Here is a 22,144-nt window from a genome sequence, read left to right on the forward strand (position 1 = left end):
ACGACATTAGGGGGAGGGACGCGAGGCGGGGAGCGTCCATTGCGCGGCTCAAACCGGGGGAGTCTCCGCCGCCTTTATTCCCTCCTCTCCCCCCGGGTGCCCGGAGCGTTGGTGCGGCCCTGCGGGTGTGAGGGGAGAGCGGTTCGGAGAGTGTGAGGACGGCTTCAGTTACAGCCCCGTGTAAGGAATTTGTAGCAGGAGCCATCGATAGCGCAAGGGAACCAACGCAGAAATTACTTGTTTAGTATTTCCAACTTCCAAATCTTCCCTCCACCCTTCTTCACAGCACCATAAAAAACAAAGCAGAAATTTAGTGACTTCGTCAAGGGGTTTAGGACATCTTGTAGAAATAGAGGCTGTGTATTCCACCCTGAGAGAATTCTCTGGCAGCGGGCGGTTTGGAGTCATCCACTGCAGAGGACAAGAGTTGCTGTGGCTGTACGAGGTGGGTTTGGTGTACATTAGGGATGGGCTAGAGAAAACCACAGAGCTCATTCCTATTTCCCTTCTGACAACACCGGTGAAACACACGGGCAAAATGAAGAGCGAACTTTGCATAGGCCACAGTACCCGCACTGCACATTCAACCCCAAGAGACCAACTGGCTAAACCCTTTCAAGACTGCAAAATGGAATTTATGCCATTTCTGATTGAAGCTTAAGAAATAAATAAGAGGCATAAAAATATGAGCTGGAAAAATCTGGTTGAATGTCTGTGGACCTTACTGTATCCTATAGAACAGAATCACAGAATGGTTTAGGTAGGAAAGGACATTCAAGCTTGTTTTTTTCCACGCCCTGCCACAGGCTGGGATACCTGCTACAGTTTGCTCTTGGCCTTCAACATTACAGAATCTACGTGGTTTCCACAGCACAAGAGCAGCACTGTAATTACTACCGTTCTCACGTTATGGAACAGCATCATCCTTTTAAGTCTAGATGGCAGCCTTGAATGCTTATGAAAACTAAGGTTACAAAGAATCAGAACAAATCAAGAGCGAGTTCCTAACTTTTGCAGTGTTTACAATAATCATTCCCTCCCTTCTTCACCCCCACCCTGCCACATACCTCACTCCTTGTTGGTAATGCCTTGGATTGCACCTAAAACACCTTTGCCAAGATATGAAATAGTTCCCAACCCTACAAAAGTCCACTTCATAACCACCAGAGAGCTTCTCGTAGAGTCCTTAGGAATCTGGGAGTGTTCACAAGATGATTTATTACCCTGACAACATCAAATACTTGACCAGTTGTGCATGTTCTTCTGTTCCTGAAGCACAAGAAATGTGAGGTGACAGCAGCAATTTAATTCCCTCATTTTCTGATCTTACCTCTGCTTTTAATTTCAACATATACACACAACTACTGTAACTTTCCTAATATCGAAGCTACAATATTATTCTATTAGAATTGTATCTTACAATGGAAGTGGTTTCATTTGAAAAAGCAAAATCAAGCTAATATGAAAGATTACCATCCAAAGCTGAAATAAACTTGGTTTGAATGAAAAACACAGAAACCGTGCAAATATGGATATTCTACTTACTTCTCTAACTATAAAAATCAGAAAATAAGAATTAAATACTGTATTTTAAATTTAAGTTCTGAAAGAGCTCAGTTCTGAATAAAGGCAAGATAATAGCACTACAACTGGATGAGGAAAAGAATATATTCTTAACAGTTAGTTCATGACACTTAAGTTCCTGGCTGAGGAGACCAAAAATGAACTGATTTAGAAATTTTTCTAAAATATTAAGGTTAAATGCACTAGTGCATGGGAGATAATCCACATTTCATCTTTAGGACCTGAACTAGGAACTGCCATTACTCACCCTCCACAGCACAGGGCACTGGCTAGTTCCCAACATGCTCTTTCTTCTCCCCTCAGGCTTCTTCCAAAGCTTCATTTTCAAGTTTATAGCTCGAAGAGTTTCGCTGGTACAAAGGTATGCAAACTTCTCACATACAAAACCCTCCAATTCCTTTATTCATGTTTTTAGGATGTATGTGGTACGTACAATTAACATTACACCAGCTATAGGCACCTCTGTTGCGAGAGGTACCTGGACACAAGTATCCCAGAGCACCAACACAAACACAGACACTACAGTATCACTTCGAAATTATTTCCCCCCTCCCCCCTTTTATTTTTTTCCTTTTTTTTTTTTTTTCCTTTTTTTTTTTTTTTAATTTTGACAGCTAGGACTTCTGAGCTGTTGGAGATTCTTTGTGGCAGATCCCCTAGTGCGGTGGCACTGGTGTAAGAAGGCTGCTTTAGACACTGGAAGGTCAGAATGAGAACTGAATGGGGTAACTGAAAGAGGTGCCATTTCCACTGCTGGAAGCTTGGCTGCTGTCTGGGTCCATAGCTGTTATGTCAGCCTCCTGGAGTCCCCTGCACAACCTCCTCCCTTACAGCTGGGTCCATACCTGACACATCAGGAGTTAAACAGTGGGACTGGAAAGACTTTAAAAAGGGATGAGCCTGAGAGAAATCTTTGTTCATTATGACAAGATCAAGGACAATCCCTTCAGGTCACTAGGCTTCACGTGTCCATCTGTTCCCTAAACTCATCCTTTTTTATTCCGATGCTCTGCTTAAAAATAAACCCAAACTACAAAAAGGTTCAGTTCCGTTCTGTACATGTTCTCCATTTCCAAAGTCATTAATCTGCGTTCAAACCTTCTCCTTTCGCTTCAATTTGGACACTTTCTTGACAGTTCCATTCTTGTTTAGAAGCTTCAAAACACGATCCTTGTGATCCAAGACCTTTAGCATGGAGTCTCGAGCCTCATTGATTTGATCCATCACGAGTTTACACCTCTGCATATTACCCTGAAAGGAAACACTTGTCATTAACTGCTGGATGCCTGCTCTAAGCAGTGCATTTCCATTTCCCTCCTGTGCCCCTTGTAAGTGATGACACAGGAAGAGAACCCACATGGGGTTTTTTAGGTCAGCTTTAGCTTTTACTAACAGCAGTAGGATGTGTTGTAACTAAGGGTGTGGTTTTGGGTTGGGAGGCCACAGGACCCACCTGTATCAGTTCATTGATTCGATGCAAGTCATCATCGGTTGCTGCCTTTTTCTTAGGAATGAGTCCCTCCTGCAGGGCAGTCAGTCTCTCATACACATCGTGCTCCAGGTTTGTCTAAAAGACATTAGCCCTTCATGAGAAGGGTCACTGCCAAGCTGGCAAACACTTGCCCATGTTAAAGTTAAACAGAAACAGTGATAATCCAGTCCCCTCTCAGCTGTTCTTGTCATTGATTCAGAAGATGGAGCCTCTGACAAAATGTGGCACTATCATTCCTTTTAACATCCTATTTGTGGGATTGCTCCTCTTCTGAAGAAACATGGATCCTACCACAACTGCTTCCCCTACTGCTCACAATACTATTCCAGGAATGCAGAGGTTTTGGGGAGTTTGGTGCTAAAATGCAGAGCACCTACCTCACCCCCAACCTGAAACAGAAGCATCCAGGAATGTGGATCAGTGCTGCCTCCTCAGATCAGCCGCACCATCCCAAACAGACGCTTCTTCAGACCTGTGCATCAGCAGGAGGGAGTTGCCAGTTTTGATCATCTGTACAAAATACATCAGCTCTTATGTCTGGATCAAAACCAACACTCCAAGTTTCCAAGCCACTTATGCCACGTTCCTGAGAAAGGGGAAAGCACGTCCCACTCCCTTTGGGCTCTACAAACCATCTCCTTTAGGGTATCCCAATGTACTGAGTTTGTAAGAACGTCTTCCTGTCTTACACAGCTTCATGTAACCCCATGTTGCAGGAAGCTCCAAGCCCCATGCACCTACCAGCTGTAGTAGCTGCGCTGCACAGAGATGGACCTTCCACCCTTGTGCACGACAGGACACACCCTTCTGATTGGCAATCTCTTGCAGCATGGCCTTCTTCTCTTCTGTCACCAGGAAACACAAGAATACAGTATTCAAATTTCAGGAGTTGGCTATGCCTCTCCTCTCAAAGAACAACCCAAGTTCTGCTCAACGTACATCCTAATAAATTAAAATGAGCAACATTTTGATTCATACAGGAAAGTGACTTCCCATCTGCCATGTACCTGACTGCTGCTCTGTTTAACAGGTTATCTGTACTTTCAGAAAAATTACATCATAACCCATTCTTTTCTCATTTAAAGAACTTAGTGCTCAATGTTTCCAACACCTGCCACAAACAAGTAAGTGGTCCATCTTGTACTACTTCTACTCTCTCTTAGGTGTACTTCCACAGTTGTGAAAACCCAGTCTGCTTAAAAATTCTAAAATGCTCGCTAAATGTCTGGAAGACAGTATGTGATCTCTGTTTTCCTTGTGTTAGGTAAAAAAGTCTGCTTTAAAAGCTCATTTGTTACTTGACAAGACTAGTTACACTAAATACAGAATGTTTGTGATTAAACTGGCAAGTGTTACGTGGCAAATGAGCAAACTCAGCTGGAGCCCATCACCACAGCACATCACTTTTATGAGGATACCTTTTGTGAGCAAGTTTCTATCACTGCACATAAGCAGATCTATCAACAACCACTCCATTTTTTCATTTACAAAACTACAGCTGATTCTGTGTAGCCTCCTTCTGCTCCATGCAGAGACTGACCTTTGACGCGGACGTCACTGTATCTCTGGAAGTGGTGGTACGCAGCTTTCCAGGGGTTGCGGTAATGACGGAGCAGCGTGATCGGCGGCCTGGGACGCACAGGGACGTATCTTACACCTTCCTCATCTACAAAAGGATCCAGAACCACATTGTTATTGAGGAGTAAAACCAGGTTGGCACCCACAAGAACTCCAGAAGCAGATCAGTAAGTGCCACCTCATACAAAATGTGTGTTGAGAAAATTCATTTTCCCTGACATTTTCCCAGCCCTATACATAAAGTGGTGAGGAACAGATACTTGGATTCTCTATTACTCATATTTAGGAAGTAGGAATGTGACAGGGCACCTTCTCTGAGAAACAAACAGAAGAGAAAATACAGACCCCCTGAATAAGATAAAAGACATCAGAGATGTCATTACCTATATACTCCTTTGGAGGGGACTTTCGCTTCTCTGCCTTCACCAGCAAACTTTTGGCAGTGGATTTCTCATCATCAGTGCTGTTTGCTTCCATCATGTCCCCTTCCTCTGTGGAGATGACATGCTGCTGCTTACGGGGCTTCTTTCTGGGTGAGGCACCAGGTGGCAAATCGCTTGGAGGCATGGAAAGATTGTTGGCCAGCAGTGCCAAAGATGGAGACACAGTACTTGTAGTCAGAGGAGGGACTGCTGAGAGGAAGGAAAGAGAAGAACCCACACCATCAGCAGTGGGAAGATAACATATTGATTGAACACTACACCTCCAACAGTAGCTTCTGTTTCTGTGAGGAGTGTGGCATGTACCAACAGCCCAGATATTAAGCCAGCAGTAATTATTAGCACAAGCCTGTAGGCAAAAGTCTTTAGTGTCTTATATACATGAAAAATGAGAGCAGAGCCAATTGTCCCTTAGTTGCTTCATATTTGAAGCTTATGTTAGTTTAATGTTACAAAAACGTCATGCTAACATCTGTGTTACTGTAAAACAACCCCTCTGTATGTACACCAGCACAGGCCACTGTCACAGTAAGCAAATCCCTACTCTCTCCTGATAGCAGAGTCAGATGGAATCAAAGCAGGACTGCAGGACACTTCTTGCAAGAGTCTGCTTGTACTGCCAAGCCCTCAGCACTGCTCAGCAGGTCACTGCACAAACCAGCACACCTGTGCAGCTGGCAGCAGTGTGGCAGGCAGTCTGAGGGAACACTCCCTGAACTTGGAGGGACAATCAGCCATGACCAAGGCTGCAGCACAACATTTCTGGGATGGGATCTCTTGACAAATTTGCCACAAATACCAGGAAGAGATGGAAATACCCCAAAGAGCTTAATGCTATCTGCCCATGCTTCATACACATCTGCAGCAAGGAGTTGCTTTCTCAGAGGACAACACACAGCTTCAAGGAGAGTGATAAAACCAACAGCTAAACATGAACTCTGAAACCCATGAACATGGGATGAATTCCTATCACTTTGCCGCTATATAGTGCCCAATAAGATCTGTAAGGATCTGAATTTACTGACCATGCCATTTGATAGCAACTGTGGCCAAGCTGGATAAGTAAGGCAATATAATGAACATTTTGGAAAGTTCTAGAGAAAAATATGCATGAATCACATGAGGGCCCTAGGAAGTCCTACTTTGGCCAGAAGTTCCTCACATACAAGAAAGGCCACTGGACAGTAGGATGTGTAAACAAATTAAATTTAACTGAGCTGTTCCACAGCATGTTGGTACCACTGCTGAAAATGGACATTTTAGGCAAGAAATTCACACAGACTCTTTGGAGTTGGATCATTTGAACATGTACAAAGCAGCCACAATAACTAGTGATTTCATGGCAGATTAGGAAAAAGCAAAAAAGATCTTTATGAAGCATATAGGAACTCTGGTACTCTGTGCTACCATAGAATAGATGTCCTTTCATTTTCAAGATGAAAACGTTGAAATCCTCTTAATTCCTCTGCTGTCTAAAAAACTAAAAAAGCAACCTGATGATTCCCAGCCACCTACCAGATACTGGTCGCATGATGTCCATGGGCTCCATTTCCTCTTTGATTTTGATCTCTGGTACTACAGGGCCCAGCACCGCTGACAGGGCCCCACTCATGGTGGATGGAGGAGCAGGTGCTGCCACGATGGTGGTGGAAGTTGGTGGAGCAGCTGGAACAGCTCCTGGAATGGCAGACAGTGCTGCTGCAGGCTGGGAGGTGGGACTGGCGGCCGCGATGATCGTCGGAATGGCAGAGGGGGGCTGCTGGGAGGTTGGGGGCACTGTGATGGTTGGCTGCTCACCACCTTGGTTACACACTGCCTCCATAGACACAGGCACTGGGGTGGCCATGGACACGTGGATTTCAGGCTTTGGCTTGCCACTGCAGCACAAATAAAAGCAAAGCAAAGTGAGGGGAACTGTATCTCAGTTGTATGCACCCAGCACTAAAGGAACGAGCCAAACTGGAGTCAGGTTATCCAGTTCTTCCTGTACACCCACCTGGCTCAGTTAGGTGTTTAAGAACAGGAGAAGGCTTAATCTCAGTTATATTTCCTCCTTCTCTCCCTTTCTAATCCTTTGTATTGATTACAGATACTACTTTTTTCCATTCACTGTGACAAACAAATCTCATGACTAATTCCAGGTAACTTCAAAATACTTGTAAAAGGATCCAAACAGTTTTACAATGCAGCCAAAAGGAACTTTTACCCAAAACTGTACTGGCCCCATCCTCTGCAGGAGCTCCCATTGTGGTTCACAGTAATAAAACAACAAATTGTAAGGCCTCTGAACTCAAGTTCAAGAAGCAGGGCAGAAGTTGCATTTACCTTTCCTAAGCATCAATTTTCAAGTACTATAGAGAAACGTTTTGAGGCCTATCTCCCATTACAATAGCAGAGGATTTTTGTTTCTGTGAAAGCTCATCACCACAGCTTTTAAAGGTAATTTCCTCAGCTTCACAAACAGCAGAACTTGTTGAGGCTGTTTGTCACAAATTCAAAATAAATTGTTTCCCAAAAGAAGGAAAAATGCTCCAATAGCCAAAGAACAGAACTCAAACTAATATAATAAAACTATTATGCTGCAGTTGGCTGTTCCCTAAAGTCTTACCCAGCAGGCCTTGGTGATCCAGACGTGCTTCGCATGGTGCTCTCCACACGTGTGCTGGCCACTTCAGGTGGCTGGGGGGGAATTAAACTTTTCCGGACTGCCAGCCTGAAAGAGATAGACAGATCTAGGATTCCCACCTCCCTGGTGCAAAGACAGACACCGCTGAGGGCAAAGAAATCAGCTCTCTTACACAAACCAGGACAGGGGTTATGGCTGTAGCACTGCTCTCTGTCTTCAGTGTAACCAATTTTCTACACAAAGAGTCTCATTTTACTTTTCAAATTAGGCATTTTATTTTCTTTTAAAAGAAAAGATTAGTTGCTCTGGCCTAGTCTCACACAATTTAGGGCTTCTCCAAGAACGCCAGCGTTACTTTCATCTCATCAGTGAGAACACTTTGCTGTAAGTGCCAGGATTCAGCAGTGCACAAAGATGTCTGGCCATGCTGCTGTCCAGCACTCTGGCTTCAAGGCTGAGCAAATCATCTGGAACTAAACAGCACTCAGATGTGCACCTGCTCCCTTTAGCTGGACCCGACTGCCAGAGCCTGACTCCAGCACCTCAAGGCCTGAGTGTGCATATTAGGATGACAAGGCCATTTAAGGTACTTTAGAGACTATTTAGTTTCCTGTATGACTGAAAGTCAAACTGCTGTCCAAAATAATCAGCCTCTCAAATGGAAACAGTCTTTAGTGATCTACCTGACTCTTTAATTTCTCTTTCAGTTTTACAGCCTGCAGCTTCTCTGCCTTAAAGAAAGTTTCCACCCACATAAAAAAGATGCAATTGTAATTCACAGGACACATTAGTTCCAAACGTTTTCAGTTGCTAGTTGGGAGGAAATGCACTGTTAACTCTGAAGTTGTCTCTTGACTCTTTATTAAGGCATTTAAAAATAGACAGGCAACATAAAATATTTTAAGTTACTCCCTCCCTTTTTCCTAATCAGATTTCACAGCAGGGTACTAATTTCCACTCATCCACATATTCTTCCAAGAAAAGCAATGAAGACAAAGCACCCAATTCTAATTTTAGTAGACTATGAACTCTTTCTTCTTATCACACTAAGCAAAAAAGCCTCAGATCCACTTTCCCTCAAAAGGTCACTTTCAAGACCTAGAAGACATACTGTCCTTCTTCTCATTTTATTACTGACATTGCAGAAAACTTTATCCTACCCTGGGGGAAGAGAAGAACTGTTTCACTGATCAGCAGGTTACTTGCAACCATTGCTGAATATAATCTGCTAGAGTCTTCCTTATCTCCACTGAAATGATTCCATTTGGCTGGGCTGGATTGCACGGAATTGTCACCCACGTGTCACCTTCAGCTCTACTCACCCATCCGTGGCTGGCTTCTTGCGAAGGATGCTCGGGCGTGGGGAGGAGCCCTGGGCTGGAGCACTGGCACTGGCACTCTGGTTGTGGGTTTGCACAACTGTAGTTGCTGCAGAAGCAGTGTTGAATGTGTTGCTAATAGGATTAGCTACAATAGTGGCTCCATCTGCCAAGACTACTGCTGGGAAGGATGGACATGGACACAGCAGAGTTGAAAAGAGACAGGAAAGCAGCAGTTACTTAATGGAATGTGATGACAAAGCAGGTGTCTGCAGAGTATATTTTGTTCACTCTCTGAGTCCCTCAGTCTGTAACTCCAGTATTCCAGACTCTTTTGTAAGCAGTACCTTTGCCTCAAGCAATCTGATCACTGAACCTTCCACAGGGAATACAGAAACTACTTCCTGCCTAACAACCGCTTCTAGGGAAATAATCCAGAAGGCAAAGAAAAGGCAGAAATCACTAAGGAGGATCACCAACACAACTGGGTCAACAGAGCAGCACTAGTGGTAGAGCCCACGTGGCAACACATGCCAGTTGTACATAAGCTACATCAGCTGTGTTTGCATTCTGACCTTCTGCCAGAGCCTGTTTGGCCAAATGAGGGATGCAGAGCATGTGGACAGCCAGGAAGTCACTGTGCAGTGCCTGCCACCTATGCAACTTGCAGTATGCAAGCATATTCTCTTGGATCCCATTCCTCCAGTAAGTTGTTGTGGCTTCAACAGACCAATCATTTATACTGAAAGATGGTTTCTGTCACAGCTCAAGATCAGGTTATCAACAGCAGAAGGTACCTGGCTATATTCTAATTGCTCCTGGGATCTAATACACAGCTGGCAAATATTGCTCACTCGTAAATTACTTCTCCTACAAGGCCTTATTGAAGGCATTTGTTTAAGGTCAGACACCACCAGTCTTTTCCACTGAAGTAACCCATCCAAGGCTACTCATACGCTCCACCAAGAACGCTTTAAAACTAAATCAGTTCAGAAATGGGCAACAGATATTTGCTGGGAGAATATGTGCATGCATGTATTCAGTGTCCACCTCTGGACTGCAGGGACTGTAACAACACCATCAGTCAGAGCTGAATGTGCAGGACAGCAGCTCAGCTGCTCTGCCTCACTCTGAAGTGAGGGCTTGGCTGGTTGCTCTTACCTGAGGTCTTGGTGTCACCCGGTGGCTGCTGGGCACCGATGGGTGCTGGCTGCAGCCCCTGTGTGCCCATGGGTGCAGCAGGGTGCAGTCCTTGAGTTCCAATGGGCGCTGGCTGGATGCCCTGGGCACTGATGGGGGCGGGCTGGATGCCCTGGGCACTGATGGGGGCGGGCTGGATGCCCTGGATGTGCCGGGCGTGAGATGCATCGACTGTCATCAGCTGCATGGGGTTCAGGTGCACAGTAGAGGCCACTCCAACACCGGTCTGAGCTGTGATGGCCGAGTTGGGTGCCTGGGCTGAAACTGGGAGCAACACAGACACCTCACCAGCAGGTAACCTCAGTTTCCCCTACCACCTCTTACTCAAATACTAACTTTTCAAAGACTTTTTTTTTGCTTTGAAAAATTAATTTGCCAGTCTGCTTGTTGCAGTAGTAAATATGAGAGTAGATTGTCTGCCAAAGGAATTAAACATTACTGTTGATTTTAATTTCATTTTTTATTTCAAATTGCAGTAAGAGAGAAAAGATCAGTTTAACCCTGCTTTTAGGTTGACTCAAATTTCAGTCTCAGAATGCTATGCTCTATTTTTGCTCACTATTGTATTTTACAGTGCTTGTAAGTACCAACACCTGGCATTTTTTACTGCTTAAAAAATAGATTAAAAGTAATCAGAAACCTAAGTAATTTATTGTGCTCTGAAGCTGACTCAAGTCTGAAGTTGAACACAACCCTATTTGGCATCAGAACAGAGCTCACAGTTATAGGCTGGATCCCACAGCTCAAATGAACACAATTATCTTTTAGTGGCAGAGTACTGTTCCAAACAATACACCTTCTCTAAGTAGCTCAATTCATTTAAATCAATTCACAGCTCTAAACAACTGATTCCATGTTTTCAGATCCACTATACAATGTATTGTTCTCCCATGCAGCACTTAATACTGTTGGACCACTTGCAGACCCTGCATCTCCAGATTTCCAGGCTCTGCAGAGCTGCACCAGGATTTCTGCAACCACACACAGAATGCAAGTGTGAACTTGCCAACAATGGCCTTGCTTGCTAACAATGCAGAACAAGCTGGTTTTATCATTGTCAGGATTTCCATCAAGTTCTTGTGCTGACCAGACACTAAAAACAGGCATCAAAAACTAAAACCAGGTCCCTGAAAATGGCTCTGTATCAAGTGTGGCACATTTATTCTCTTTCTCAAAACACTGTTGCTTCAAAACTTTCTATCCAACAAAATCCTTTTAGGATACTACGTAAAACACAACCAGCATTTGGAGCCAACATTCTTCCTCTGAAATTCTGCATTAACTCTGCTTATCTCAGTAATCTTTTAAAAAGTCTCCTCTGTGTGTCCTCTGTATACCCTCACCCAGCTGTGCTCAGCATAGGTGTACCTCCCTCCTCATACCCTGAATGCTCTGCTTTAAGTTGCCACCACCAGCTGCCATAATTAATACCTTCCATGGATTCTTCAAGTCAATTTAACAAGTAAAAAATGTCTCTATCAATAAGCTCCCCACAAAGAATGCAACTCTGCATTTAAACAAATGACCGCTAGCCTATCACCATCCCACTACGCCTCAAGAACTGGAACCCTTGACTGTCTGCAATTAAATTCTGTCAGGGAAGGTTTAGATTGGATATTAGGAAAAAATTCTTCACATAAAGGGTTGTTAAGCCTTGGCACAGGCTGCTCAGGGAAGTGGTGGAGTTCCCGTCCCTGGCAGCGTTTAAAAAATGTGTGGATGTGTCGCTTGAGAAAATGGTTTAGGGGTGGCTTTAGGAGTGCTGGATTAATGGTTAGATTTGATGATCTTCAAGGTCTTTCTCAACCTAAAGAACCCTATGATTCTACGCTTCCCTGTTCAACAAATGGGCTTTGCCACCTCACAGTCCTTCTGAATTTCCTATGTACTGCTCACAGGTAACATGCTGCCAGCACAGATATGCCATGAAAATCCACATCATGCATGTTCTTGCAGTCTGGATAGAGGAAATTATCACATTATAGAGAACAGCCCTGAATGACTTGGTAAGGTAAAAATGTTCCAAATTTTGTCACAGAATGAGATAAGTTTGGGTTGTGCATCATTTTTTTGACTGCAAATTACTGTGACTCTTCAAATACATTAATTGCTCCATTTTTCTAAACAGAGCACTAATGGAAGTGTGCAATGCAAATTAGTTTTTTCCCTTTTTGGTTCAGGTTTTTCTCTTAAAATGTACATTCACATGAAAAGGTATTAGAAGAGCTTATCAGAACACCAGGGAATGAAGATGTATCTAAGAGTTGGCTTGGTTTGGAGGAGCCAAACTGTTTTGATTTGTAGGCTCAAAACTTTTACTTATAGACACACAACCCGTGGGATATCAAACATGAAACTCCTGAGAAAAATGCTATTACCTGGATTTAGTGGCTCTGAAGTAGTTCGGCACCCCTTATCCATGAGTTTTCCCCTCTTTCAACAAAACGTTTTGTGACTAATTGTCAGAGCCAAGTGCAAATCCTTTTAGTTCTTTCCATCACTAAAGCACATCTGTAAGCTAAAAGCTCAACAAAGCAGCCGAGGCTGCCTGCCCCAAGCTGGGCTTACCTGGATACTGGCGGATGGTGGACACGGAGCTGGTGATGGGGGTGTAGGTGTGGGCAGTCAGAGGGTAGGCAGAGGGGGGGTAGGTAGGTAAGAAATACTGGAACTGGACAGGCACCGACTGCCTACAGGCATCAAAGAGAGCAAGTGTTACACAAATTCAACAGGTAACCTTCAACCCCTGCCCTTTAGCACTCCCTGTGCTTTCCAATCTCATCTGTCATAAGCTATCAGTTACCTCAACTATCATAATTGATTCAAAACTACCAAATCCCATTTTCTCCCCCCACCCAGGTTTTACAATGTTATTTCCACCACAGCAGAACATAGAAAAGCAGCAGGGCACTCAAACCCTACTCACACACGGTCTCATTGGTAGAGCTATTAGTTCTGTGCCTACCTGTTGTCATTTCTGGTTTCCATGGCTACTGGGTTTGGAGATGCTCGGTGGCTGGACAGAGGTATGAGATTACTCCTCTCTGCTGTGTAATCAGATTGGATCCGGGGAGAAGTGTGTGTGATTTGCTGGGGAACCACTTTAGCTGCACAAAGACAAACATGTCATCACTTGACAGTCAAAGGAAAGGCTAGTAAACACTGCAAAGGCAAGATCAATGACCTTGTCAAATGAAACAACCAACACTACTCCCTGCCCTCTCAACCCAGAACAACCCACCCCATCCACAGATTATTTCCTATCCACAATAAGCCAAACGTAAAAGGAGAAAAAGCATTTCTCATCAATTTATATCAGAATGGATGGATATTCTTAGTACTTATATAAATTATACTTGCTAACAAAGTCACTTCAGTGCTCAGATTAAGTTAATTTCTTTTAGGATCAGCCCAAACCATTCTGATGTCAAGAACAAGTTTCTGAGTTTTGAAAGCAGAGATCAAGGGAAATGAGACCAAGGCAGACAAGTGTCTGTGGACAGAGGCCACAAAAAGGAAGAAAACACATACAAAAACTTTACAAGAAACACAGATGTATAAGATAAAATTTCACTCTTTGGAAATTTATGGTTGGAGAAGAGCTTACAAGATTACCAAAGAACAAGGAGGTCAGTAGAAAAACAGATGAACAAAAGGAAACTTATGCAGCTCTGTAGGAAACATCTCAGGCACATTCCACATCCAGGCAAATAAAGTTCCCACCTTTAGGCCTTTGTGTTTTACATTCAAGTAAACACACTAATCAAATCCAGCTAGGCTACACCTAATACCTCAAGAAGCACATGAAGTAACTTAGAAACTCAACTATGAAAGCCATAGTCTATCACCAAGTAGTTAAAACTTGTAGAGTATCCAGTGCAGGTTTTGAAATGCCAAAAGGCCCAAGTTTGTATAAAAATTCAACAGAGAAAGTAAATTAGCCATTTTATGACCTGGTCCTCCTAGAACATTTATTTCTTCCTGGTATTAAAAAAACTTAGAACAGCAGACCTGTTAATTTGTTTCTCCCACCTTGAACTGATTTTCTTCCCTCCTTAATTTGCTAACACACACAAACACTTCCAGCATACAGAGGAAAATTGAAGCATCAGTTACACACTTTTCTGAGAACTGAAATCACTCACCAACTGGGATATTTGAGGTCGTGACAGCTGTAGCATGGGAAGAATGTGAGGGCATTGTCATGGTAACAATGGTGCTTGTAGGCGCTTGGGTGTGAGATACAGAACCTGAAGGAAAAAAACAAACTTAACAGGAGATCCTTCTCTGGAGCGCTACCATGTCAGCTATCTACATCCTAAAGAGGGCAAAACCCCCAAACCAGACAACCTCCCTGAAGAACTCAGTAATTTCTCTCCTGAAGCTGGCTCATGCCAGACCTTCAAATGCAGTCTTTACAATGAAAAAATACTTGCTCAAGAATTATTGGCTTCTAAATTAAAAGAAAGACAACAAAAAGCAAGAAACCCCACCCCTCACAATGATGCTCACACAACATTATGAATACTCACCAGCTGTGGTTGCTGAAGCAATGGTATTCGTTGCCAAAATAGGTGCCACCGTTGCTGCTGCCACTGGAGTACCAGTACTGAAAATGGTTTTCTATGAAAAGAAATTCTCAAAGTTAGAAGACTACTACACTTAAAATCTACACTTGGAATCATTTTGCACTGACCGTACAGAACATTAATTTCTAACTCATACTAACTCTTCTCCAAAATTTAATCATCCTGCAAGCTATAAACAAAAGAGATCTCAAGAAGCAGCAAGAAGGTTTTCTGCTGCTTGCAGGTTACCTGAGCCATGGTGTGGAGCTGTGGTTTCTGTGTGCCTATGGCTGGGTGTGAGGGCAGCGTGATCCGCGTGGCCGTGTCCCGCGGCTGCGCCGGCCGCTGGATGCTGATGGCGGCAGAAGGCGGGTGCTGCTGGATGGACAGCGTGGGGCGACTGGGGAGGAAGCAAAGTAATCATCAAGATAACCATGTGGATACCAAATATGAAAGACAGGGACACACATCAGGCCTCAGTCTCCTCCCCAGTGACAGCAGCACTGCTGTCAATCACGTGGCAAAGCAACATAAGGAATTTGAACTACACTGTTCTGTTCTCATCTGCCCTATATACCCAGCCAGGTGGGCAGTCTTATCATAGCTCTTACCAGTTCATAAAGGGAACTTAATTTCAGCATTCATGCATCACTTTTCACCGTGTCTTTGTAAAAAATATAGACCAAATATCCACAAGTTCCTGCAACACAAACTCTGCTGTCCAGGGAGCAGGACTTCAAAAGTCATTCATTAAGGTCTTTCCTTCTCATAAAACAGAACAGTAGTTCATGCTTATACCCATTTTCATTCACAGAACTGCAAGGATTTGCACTGTGCAAGCATTACTATTTTGGTTTTATATCATCTCACAAGCAGAGGATTATCAGCTCTGGTTGATTAACATTTCCCCTTGCTGCAATTTCTGTCAAATACAGAGTTTCTGTAGGTTTTACCTGAGGGTTGACTCTGTGGCATGTGCTGCTGTTGTGGTTATGACAGGGGACTGAGCTCTCGTGGCCGAGACAGTTGCCACCACTGCAGGAGGAATAGTGCTTGAACTTGTCACAGGAGGACGAGACTATAAAAAAAACCAAAAAACCAAACCAAACTAAAAAACCCCACATCAAACAGAGAATATTCAGAAAGGAAATTATGCTGTTTAGAGAACAGGAACGACTTGATTAACACTGGCTTCCCTGTACCTCATCACTAAGTTTTGGCATTCTGAGACATTTCCAATCTTTCTGAACTGATTTGCAATCTCCTAAGAAGAACTGTCCTGGTTTTCAACACATATACAGTACTGGAACCAGTAAGAAACAAAGTTAACAAGACTGGATCTCTTGAAGGTCTTTAGAAAAAAACTCAAAGGTCAGTTCCCTTCAGAATGAAAAGAAATTCCAATACACATGAAGTCAGAGGTGACTGGGATCCTAACTGAAAGCACAGTGTGAAGATGTTTAACCCTCTATCCTAGGGCTGAACACTAGCACTGCTAGGCAGACAAGATCTACAATCTTCTCGTTATACACATACAAAAGCCAGGATATACAGAAGCATATTATAGTGAGATTTCAAAAAATCTACATCAATTCATATATTGAACAATAAATCAACACCAGCATATTATACTGGACTTTTCAGATTTGAAGAAAACGTGAGCGTCCAAATAAAACTGTCAGTTTCTAAGCACTTTGGAGACAGATTAAAACCCACCAAGTCTATGAAGGAAATATAGAAAATAGACCTGGAAGACAGCTGACAGTAGTTTGAGCCCAGTGAACAGGCACTGAGAGGTTATACATTACAGGTTAAGTGCCAGGAAGCATTTGGAGCTGCCTGCCTGCTACCTGCCTGGATTGGCTGGTGAATGATGTGCTGAACTGCTGGCTGGGCTGCGGCTGCGTTTGGCAACTGCGAGGCTGGCCTCAGGACTGTGGTTACTTTAGAACTGGACATCACTGCAGCAGCTGCTGCACCTGGGGAAGAAAGCAAGGGTGTTAAAATTCTGTGCACCCAACAGCTCCATCACAACCACAGACAGACCCTGACATCAGCTGGTGTTTCAGTTCTAACTGAACTGAATTTCATGTTCAGGTCAGTTCATGTGATGTTGATGTAAAAGTGAGCCTTTCAACAAATATGCATAAGGTTTACAAGAGCAAGTGTGGAGGGATAGGTCTTATTTTAAATTAATTTGCTTTAGAGGTATTTCTTATTCCCCTGTAATAGCCTGGTATTGCAAATCCCATGTTTTCTTATTCCAAGCTATGGAAGTCAGTAGAAATAATTCAGTTTGATTACTGGGCCAATGTGTAAATAGGTCACCTGATACCAGCAATGATCTCCCTGCAGCTGATGAAGTTCAGAAGAAAAATACACTTGCAAAAGAAAGAAACTAAAAGAACAGGGAAGCACCACACAAAACAAAACAAACAGCTATGCCTTCCCCATAAAAACAAGACCAAAACCACTCCATTTAAACCTGCAATTGATTAATTTGTCTCCTACCTGCTAACTCCTGATCATAATAAATCACAGTAGCAGGCAAATAGCCTTGCAATGAGTTGATGGACTGGATTGCATACCTTCTGTACATGTCCTCCATTGAAATTACTACCTTAGAAGTTAATATTCAAACCCAGATAAAAAAAGCATGGAAAAAAGAAAATGTATACTGAGAGTCTGTGGCAGCTGTCCCCTCAGAAACAGGTGAACAACACTGCTGCAGTTACAGCTAAACCTCCACAGTCCTTCCACCTGCTCTAAAGAAGATTATGTTTTTGCTCACACCAATTTCCTTTTCTTGACTGAGCAAATAACACTGAGCATAAAAGGAAATAAAACTATCAAATGGTACTTAGGATTCAAATTAATTTAAAGCTGAACTGCAAACCTAACCCATAAGACTTCTAAAGCAAAGCTGCAGTCAGAAATCTGACAGGCTGTACTGAGCACAGGGCTGCATTGAGGGGCTGATCTCCTGTTTTACAAGCTGTAGCATCCAAAATCCTGGGAAACAAGAGCCTGTAGTTATCACCAGCATTTAACTCAGGGGTAAAAGCAAATGCACACAATATGATGTACTAGCATGCGTAAGAGTGCATGAGTGGTCCTGTGATAAAAGAATGTGGCTCACAACTGCCCACGTGCCCCTGCCACAGGTGAGCAATACTTGCTACCCAGAATGTACATGACATTTTGCAGGGCAGGTGAGTCTCTACCAGTGGATATTTTTTTGTTGAAAGCATTTACTATATTAACAGCAAAGAATTAGAATAACTGATGTGTCAGTATCTGCCAGCGTTTTAAACACTGTCACATGGTCCTTCCCCTAAATGGCTGAAGGCAACATAATTCATAAAAGGCCAGCAGTCACTCACTCATGCTAGCAGTTTTAACAACTGAAGAAATAGCTGCATTAGCAGTGAGGAGAGTTTTAGAGGTGTGGGAGACTGTGAAGAGAAGGCAGGTACAGCACAGCTGGATCCTTACCTCGGGGCAGATGAGAAGCTCCAATGTGCAGTGGAGGCCCAGGAGCACTACTCCTGATGATGGACATCTGCACGTTGGTGGCCATGATATGATGCAAGTTACTGGGATGTCCCTGCAGAGTTCAAGAACAAAACAAGTCAGCTGTGCTTACAAAAGCACATGTCCCAGTCTCAGAGACAGAAAAGAGATTTTGGAGAAATACGTGGTGTACTAAGGCTGCATGCATTAAAAGCTTAGTGGAGAAAGAGGCAGGTGTTTGTACAGGATAAAGTTACAGAGCCTGATGTAAACACTTCTCTGATTCACTGGTCTGTTTTGTGGTTGGTATTTGGGTGACAGTTGCTCAGCAGCTACCCACAAACAACCACAGAGTTGGCCTTTCTAGCATTGATGACATTAAGGGATAGTTTCATACCACCTCTCCAATAAAGCTGAAAGAATGGTGGAAACCTGGCAAATGCTGGAACAAAATCTATTTTTTTTTTAATAATTCTAGATTTCCTGGGAATATTAATTTAAGATAAATCCACTAAAATTGCTGCACATCTTTAGCCGGACTAACTCAAGTCCATCTAAAGGCATTTTATCAAATCCCTGAGAGTTTTAGTAATGAGTGTTCTGACAAACTATTTTCAAGTCAACAGTACTGATTCTGCAGTCAAGTTAGAGGAGAAAAAAAATTTCAAAAGCATTATCTACACAGGCTCCCTCAAATTTTGTCACTCCTAGTTCAATAAGAACACAGTGCAAACCCATGAACTGTTCATTAATCTCTTCTGATCTCCTCCTCCCAAGGAAGTTGAAGAACACTGTAACAATGAATCCCAGCAGTTTCTCTACAGCAGAGATTCTCCAAGTGACACTGACACAGCAGAAGCCTTAAGGAAAGACCCAGCTTTTGGGTATGGCTCTGTCACCCCAGCCTGGCTGTGCCATCTCAGCTGGATGATTCCAAACAAATCAGCAGCTTTGCAAAGAAGTAGTGATAACTGAGCCTGAAGTTTAATGGTCCAAGCAGCACTGATCCAACAGCCAGTAGCACTGAATAAGGAAACCTGCTCTCTTTACCTTCCCTCCTGCAGCAAAAGCCCACCTCAGCTCTACTTGTATTGATCTGATCATGCAGTGAGATGAAACAGAAAAGCTACCAAAAAAACAGACCTGTTGCCCACTGATAGTTGCCACAGGAATTGTTGGAGCCTGTGGTATGTTGCTTTCCATGGTCACAGTCACTTGCCCAGGGACCTTTGTGGGAGCTGAGAGAGTGGAGGGTGGAGCAGGAGCAATGGGCCGGCTGGGCATGGTGGGCTTCAAGGGAGGCTACAAGAAATGGAAAAACAGAAACATTGGCAATTTCAGATGAGAGCTCAGTGTTGAAGCAGCAATCATTCTGTGGGGTCAAAGCCTGAGGATAAAGTTTATGCAACTATGGCTAAATATTTGGAGAGGAAAGCTACTGAACATTTGATTATTCCAAACAAAGCAAGGGTGTATTTTGTCCTGAAAATATGCAGATTCTAGCATGAGTCATCAGTGGAGTCTGCCAGGGCTATGATATTGTCCTGCATACACTAGATATTAACAGTTAATTTTATATCCTGCAGAATAAATGGAAGACTTCAGAAACTGTTTGAAATCACTGTTCTCCTCAAAGATAAACAAAATACACCCCCCTCAAAAATAATGCTGAAATACTAGCAAGTCCTCAGTGTATCAACTGGAACACCCAAACCCACAAGGCACTGCACAGCTAGCAGAAGTATGCAAGGAAAGCTTTAGGAACAAAAGCAGGGAAGCTTTTGGTGTAATTTACTTTTTCTCAACACCAACTCACAGAGACTGTACTTTTTCCCTGATGAATCCACTCATTACCTTCATAAGTCCATCTGAAAAAGAAAGTGGCACAGCTGGAGTCAAATGTGCTGGTGGTGCTGTCACTGTCACTGGGGCACCAGACTGGACAGGGTGGTGCTGTGTCAGCATCTGGACCTGTGGGTACGGCCGAACCACCACAGGCTCCTGCTTCTCCTCACGAGGCTGGATGGAGCCACTGGGGCCCATGTGCTCTCTGGGAGTAACTTCTGACTCACGACTAGATTCCTCGCTCACTAGTGAAAAATAAAAGGTAAGAAGTGTTAACAAGTTCGCTTTAGTCACCCGCTAGGTCAGAGATGAGATGTCAGTCATATCTAAATTAAATAAGTTCACTCTTAAAAGTAAACATATCCCAGTAATGAAAACACTGGGAACTCTGGCACTGCCTCTGTCTGTTCCCCTCAGAACTGATGGCCATGGGCAACCCGGGGTCAACTCTGAGAAGTCCACCTAAATAGCTTCTTTAAACAAGATTGACTTACTTTTCTTTCATGTGAAAAATATTTAATTATCTAAGTAATTGCCATTAAGTCCCACATCAAACAGCATGAAAAACTCTGTATTTAATGCAATATGTATCTGAATATCGAGCTGAAAAACAAGTATAAACCCTCCTGAAAATGAAGCTGCTCCCCCAGTCACTTCTGAAAACCTGTCACTGTGGCAGGGACAGCAGGAGCTGCCCCACTGTGCCCACCCCATTTCCAGCTTCATGAGATGGAAATCCCTATGACCACTTCTGCTAAGAACACAGAGCAACCGAGCTGAGCGGGACAGACAGCTGCGCACGGACACTCGGATGCAAAGGCGCATCCCCGTTCTGCCGGCGCTGACCAGGGCCGCCAGCCGCCCCGACTCCCCCGGGGTTCTCCCCACGCGGAACCGCGGCAGCTCCCAGCTCTGCTGCCGCCGGGGCCGCCTCGCCCCTCCCGCCCGAGGCGATAAAGCGTGATGGACCGGGATCGCCCCCCGCCCCTGGAGCCGACAGACGCGGGGCCGGGATCGCGCTTACCTGCGGCGGGGGCGATAATCCCGGCGGAGCCACTGGTGGGGATGGGCGGCGGTGCTGGTCCCAGGGAGGCGGGAGGCGCGCCCGAACGGGGGAACTGCTGCGAGCTCATGTCACCTGCGGGGTGGCGGCGCGGCCGTTATGTCGCGACTCGCTCGGCCAGGCGCCGCCGTCCCCGTCCTCTCTCTCTCCCTCCCTCCCTCCCGCTCTCCGGGCGCGGCCCCGCGGCCCCACCCACCCCGGCGCGCCCGCGCGGGCGGGTTCGCGCGGCGCCCGGCCAATGGCGGTGGGACGGCGCCGGCCAATCAGAGCCCGCCCTGCGCGCCCCGCCCCGCCGCGCCGCCGCGATGAGGCGCAGGGCCCGGATGTGCCCGGCAGCGCGACGGCCCCACCGCCTCGGGCCGGGCCCGGCCGCGCCACTCTGTCCTGTCCTGCCCTGCTGCCTTCCCTTCGCGATACCCGCTCCGCAGCGCTTCCGCCAGCCGGAGGCTCGTTACCCGCCCCTGCCGCGGTCGCGCTCTGAAGCAGCGGCCGCCGCCCCCTACCCGCAGCCCTTCCTCGGAGCCACCCCCGGCCCGCAGACCTGGGTGATGCCGTGCGCTGGCTGCGGCAGTACCTGTGCCCGGGGCGGTGCCGTGTGCCGGTCCCTGAGCCCGGTCGCCCCGCGTAGCCGCCGCTGCCGAGCGCCGCTTCCGCCGCTTCCGCTGCCCGCACCTGATTGGCCCCGGCCAGCCCCACCCACCCTGGATTCCCGTCTTTCATTGGCTGTCGAGCCCGCTCCTTGGGGCCGCCGGGAGATGTAGTCCACGCTAGGGTTGTGGCGGGCACAGATCTCGCGAGGCGCGGGAGGGGCGGTGCCGTGCCCGAGCGCGCCATTGGCCGCGCGGTCTCTGAGGGGACGCGGGATGGGCGGGATAGGCCGCGGCCACTCCCGGGCCCGCCTCCCCGCGCCGTGCCG

General features: G+C 45.2%; 1 protein-coding gene and 1 long non-coding RNA gene across 16 annotated transcripts; one reads left to right on the top strand and one right to left on the bottom strand.

Annotated features, from left to right (window-relative positions):
• The first annotated feature begins 15 nt into the window (after positions 1 to 15).
• Positions 16 to 7,621, top strand: LOC111922037 (uncharacterized). The gene is made up of 3 exons (XR_015274288.1): positions 16 to 445; positions 1,888 to 1,945; positions 2,199 to 7,621. It is a non-coding gene; the product is annotated as an uncharacterized LOC111922037 (long non-coding RNA).
• On the bottom strand, positions 1,964 to 22,075 carry SAP130 (Sin3A associated protein 130). Of its 15 annotated transcripts, none has more exons than XR_015274278.1 (22): positions 21,803 to 22,021; positions 21,190 to 21,303; positions 20,175 to 20,410; positions 19,464 to 19,622; positions 18,303 to 18,414; positions 16,662 to 16,786; positions 15,761 to 15,885; positions 15,057 to 15,207; positions 14,772 to 14,862; positions 14,385 to 14,489; positions 13,205 to 13,346; positions 12,808 to 12,929; positions 10,201 to 10,503; positions 9,043 to 9,217; positions 7,703 to 7,807; positions 6,610 to 6,971; positions 5,038 to 5,286; positions 4,617 to 4,742; positions 3,818 to 3,921; positions 3,454 to 3,586; positions 3,038 to 3,151; positions 1,964 to 2,835 (listed from the first exon to the last, which is right to left on the bottom strand). XR_015274278.1 is itself a non-coding variant. In XM_086843285.1 (21 exons), the coding sequence occupies exons 2-21, from the start codon at positions 21,296 to 21,298 to the stop codon at positions 2,677 to 2,679; spliced, it is 3,174 nt and encodes a 1,057-aa protein (XP_086699411.1). In that variant the 5' UTR covers positions 21,299 to 21,303; positions 21,803 to 22,075; the 3' UTR covers positions 1,964 to 2,676. The 15 variants fall into 15 exon arrangements, 8 of the variants coding, with proteins under 8 accessions (XP_086699411.1, XP_086699412.1, XP_086699416.1 ...); XR_015274281.1 differs by having other exon boundaries at positions 5,038 to 5,283; positions 21,803 to 21,926; XR_015274280.1 differs by having other exon boundaries at positions 5,038 to 5,283; positions 9,043 to 9,220; positions 21,803 to 21,926.
• Positions 22,076 to 22,144: the final 69 nt, after the last annotated feature.

The sequence above is a fragment of the Cyanistes caeruleus genome, chromosome 10 (assembly GCF_971803275.1).
Source record: "Cyanistes caeruleus chromosome 10, bCyaCae1.hap1.1, whole genome shotgun sequence".
Classification (NCBI taxonomy): Eukaryota; Metazoa; Chordata; class Aves; order Passeriformes; family Paridae; genus Cyanistes; species Cyanistes caeruleus.